The sequence below is a fragment of the Arachis ipaensis genome, chromosome B03, assembly GCF_000816755.2.
Source record: "Arachis ipaensis cultivar K30076 chromosome B03, Araip1.1, whole genome shotgun sequence".
NCBI lineage: Eukaryota > Viridiplantae > Streptophyta > Magnoliopsida > Fabales > Fabaceae > Arachis > Arachis ipaensis.
Window position 1 is genome coordinate 121,780,362 of NC_029787.2, and position 3,982 is coordinate 121,784,343.

Consider the following 3,982-nt stretch of genomic DNA (forward strand, 5'->3'; position numbering starts at 1 on the left):
CATCTCATAAATTATCACTTTGAATTTAGAACTCTGATACCATATCATGAAACTACTTATTCTAAAAATTTTAGTTGATAGAAAAAAATAACACTAATAGTTATATCTCTAATACTAAATTGAACATCTCTAAACCTTCATTATACACTACAAATATTTTATTGACTTTATTGGCTCCTAATACTTCCTCTGGTTTAATTAAAGAATAATTCACGTATATTATCTCATACCGAGTCCGAGTGCCTTGGTACTATGTTCTACAAATGTCAAATGGCCTTTCAAGTTTCAACTATGTTCACCGATACTAATCACACAATAATGTCTATCAAAACATGTATCGGCAAGTGAGCGGAACTTCGAAAAACACAAATCTGTAATCTCCTTTGAGATGATAAACTTGAGGAATATTCCCGATCTTTTAATTACTAGATTTGGAAGTGTCTTCTGTAGATTATCGCTACAGAAATATTATTTTGAGTCAATTAAAAATCGATCTCTGCCTCTCTGATGTCTAACGAAGCAGGAATACATATTGCATATAAAAATAAAATAAGCTTAACTGGAAAGGAAACGAGAGACTCGAGATAGATAAAGAAAAGAAATAAGCTTCCACAGGTTGGTTATTCATTACCAATCTTTGCATTAATTAATCATAGTAATTATGAGATAAAACAAACTTAACTGGAACAAACTATGAACCAAAACAGAATCTATTAGACCCGTTGTGTCAACCGGCTGATTTAGTCCTTTGCTGACACAAATTCCCCACACTAAATATTTTTCCTATAATTTCATAATGCTACGATTTAATTTTCTTCCTTACTTGACTCGAGAACCTAGCTAAATACCATTACATAATCGCATTCAATAACCAAAATGCCCAACACCCCCACCGTTTTCTTCCAACAAACAAGGTCCTTCGAAAAATGGAGGGTGGCCAATGGCCATTGAAGTTAAAAGGCTATTTCATTCATTCATCCGTCGGTATCATCAATTCAATTAACGTTGTCGTTATTGTTGGGATTAGTCCGTTGTTGGCCCCTCCTCAAGTCAACTACCACCACGCTCACATTATCCTCGCTGTGCCTCGCCAGCGCCAACTTCGTCAGCAGAATGGAAGCATCTGAGCACGCCCTATCGGATCCGTCCGCTGCCACGCCACTCCCCGACGGAGACCCCGGCGGCGACGGCGGCTTCTGCGCCTTGAGACACATCCGCACCACCCCGCACGCAGTGTCATTTGACACCACGTCCCACAAACCGTCACTCGCAATAATCAAACACTCATCATCGTGTCTCCTCTCAGTAACGGTCACCTCCGGTTCCGGGATCACGTACGGTTTCAGATAATTATCCCCTGAAAGAAACAAAACGGAAATCGTTAAGTTCTAGAATGTGAACCGCCTCAGTAACGATGCGACCGTAACGCAAAATAATCATATTAAAACGCATGGTGCTAACGTGCGCAGTTGTTGCTCAACACTCACCTATGGCTCTAGACATGGCTAGCATCCCAAGCACCCTGGGAACATCCCAATAGATCACGCGCCCTCCTGCTGCTTGAACCCGGATCAGTTCGTCGGGTCGGTCAGGCTGCAATAAAAGGATTCGAATAATAGTTAGGCCACGTGTCATGCAAGCGCCAAAGTAACGTTTCTCTATTTTTATTTTTCTATTTCCCGGGAAAAATAAAATCAAGAAAGTAAGAACTGACCTTGTGATCGGAGGACAGGGGGATGGCCACGCCGTTGCGGCAGAGCACCGCGCGTGAGTCGCCGCAGTTGGAGACAACGATCTTCTCGGAGGTGACGACGGCGACAGCGGCAGTGGATCCGACAGCGTCGCAGTGTGGACTCTGAAGCTCGCAGCGGCAGGCGGAGGAGTGATTCGCCTTGCTCCAGATGTGTACGTCGTCGTCCATGCGCAAGAACCCATGCTCCATCACGGATTTCCATTCCAACTCTTGTTCATCCTTCTTCGCTCCACTGATTTCATCCTTCACAATATCATGCAGCCTCTCCTTGCACAGCGTCGCAACCTGCATACACGAAACCGGTTTAAGTTAAAACCATAACCAGATCCACTTCTACATTCTACGAGCGTATTTAAGCAACTGAAAATTGAAGCGGCTAAGCTAGAGTGCTTACATGTGAGCAACCGTGACCGTCAAACACGCCGAAGTAATGGAACCCTCTGTGACTCTCATCGCAGAAAGAAGGACGCACACAAACCGAATCCTCCATGTCTCGTCTCCTTCCGCAAACGGAAGTCACGCCGAACTTCGGACACTCTTCAAAAACCTTCTCATTTCCCAAACCTTCCGCCGTCAAACTCAACTGAGAAGAAACCTTGGACCGTTTCGTTTCCGAAACTGTGCCATCTTCGTTGTTAACCAGCTGCTTAGATCCGTCCTCCTTGTTCTGCCCGGCAACAAAGGAGCCGCGGTTCTCCGCGACGTTGCCGCGCTCCCTGGGAACCGCGCAAAGGTCCATCCTCTGCCGTTTCCGGGAAGCCTCGGGCGCCGCCACCGTCGCCACGTCGGTCATTAACCTCAAAGAAAGCAAGTCTAGGCTCCTTCGCCTGGACGGGCGTTGGCTTGGCTCGATTGGAGCCGTTGCTTCGCCTTCTCCAACAACACCACAGCAAATCCCAGCCATTCAAATTTTGAAACTCCAAAAACGATGAAATATTGAAATATCGAAACACAGGAAGAGTAGGATATATATAGAGAAGTAAGAGAGAAGAAAAAAATTTTAAAATAAAAAAATGGAGTGAATGAAGGAAAGAGGGGGGAGAAGGAGCATTTTCTACTGAAGGGGGAGGGAGGCCCAAGGTTAGGGAATTCAAGTAGGGCCCACAGTAAATGGACGGGCAGGGTGCCCGTCACCGTCAAAGAGTAGCGCGAAGCGATCTCAGCCGTTGAAGTGATCAGGGTTGGGGTTTGGCAGGGGAACACGTGGTAAGGTGGCCTTTTTGAAAAAGGGTGTACGTGGCACCAATGATTTGGATCCACGGTAGGTTTAGATGTTTTTTTTCCTTTTCTGACACGCATGTGGCCCGCTTCTTGTTATTCTCTCTCTCTTTCTTCCAATTCCAATTCGAAAACTATATCACATATCATAGTAGCTTTCAATTTCACCTTTGATTTGATTTGGTTTGAGTCTTACCCGCAAAATATTTTCCCACTTCGCATTTTTTTTCCTTTTTGTTGGTTAATTTTAGTTTTAGCTCCCTATGCATGCCACTTTTCGGTCTGTTAGGACACTCGGCTAGAGGATGTCACCACGTGGCTCCATCTTAGGATACGAGATTCCTGTTCGATTCTGGTCTTCAACTTAAAATTTTTATTTAAAAAAAAAAATTATACCATTTAAAATATAGTTGGTTGCCAAAGTAACATATTCTTATTGTCTCCGATGCTATTTGAATAAATCGATACAATTTGTAAAACCTCAGTCGGGATTCTAATTCAGTTATCTAAATAACAATTAATTAGTTTCTTAACAAAACACATTACGATCCTTAATAATTTATTTCGTTTTACTCTTTTATTAATTTTTTCGTAAAATCTTAACGAATTCATCTTTTATTTCCTAATGTTAATTGTAATAATATGTTACGCAACTATTTGATAAGATAAAACAATTTTTGTACTGTTAATTCTCTTTTCGCCGATGATATTAATTGAGTCTCAGAAATTATATCTCATTAGTCATCACACTTATTGAACATGTGAATTTTTTTCTTCTTATGAACAAGAATGAAATGTTGAGAATCTGGTTAGCCGGAACTCGAACGTTATTAATTCTATGCAAGCGTAACGGATATCATAGGAATGAATGAGATTATTAGTTCAGAAAAACGATAAGGGTAATGTTATGCAGACAAAAAAAATAGCTAATTTGTCTTATTTAGCATTAATTAATTGTTGTAATAATTAGTGAATGTTAAATAAAATAAATTATAGCTGTTTTTGGCTGAT

At 41.7% G+C, this 3,982-nt stretch overlaps 1 protein-coding gene across 1 annotated transcript; it reads right to left on the bottom strand.

Annotated features, from left to right (window-relative positions):
- On the bottom strand, window positions 588-2,764 carry LOC107631296 (protein phosphatase 2C 37). Its single transcript, XM_016334696.2, has 4 exons — window positions 2,148-2,764; window positions 1,715-2,038; window positions 1,488-1,593; window positions 588-1,357 (listed from the first exon to the last, which is right to left on the bottom strand). The coding sequence occupies exons 1-4, from the start codon at window positions 2,655-2,657 to the stop codon at window positions 996-998; spliced, it is 1,302 nt and encodes a 433-aa protein (XP_016190182.1). The 5' UTR covers window positions 2,658-2,764; the 3' UTR covers window positions 588-995.

What these genes read in the sequence shown, in the direction of transcription:
- LOC107631296 (XM_016334696.2), bottom strand. Translation starts at nt 2,657, where the DNA reads ATGGCTGGGATTTGCTGTGGTGTTGTTGGAGAAGGCGAAGCAACGGCT. An exon ending in ACGGTCACGGTTGCTCACAT is followed by an intron (nt 2,039 to 2,147) that starts GTAAGCACTCTA and finishes TCGTGTATGCAG; the next exon opens with GTTGCGACGCTGTGCAAGGA. An exon ending in CCCTGTCCTCCGATCACAAG is followed by an intron (nt 1,594 to 1,714) that starts GTCAGTTCTTAC and finishes CTTTTATTGCAG; the next exon opens with CCTGACCGACCCGACGAACT.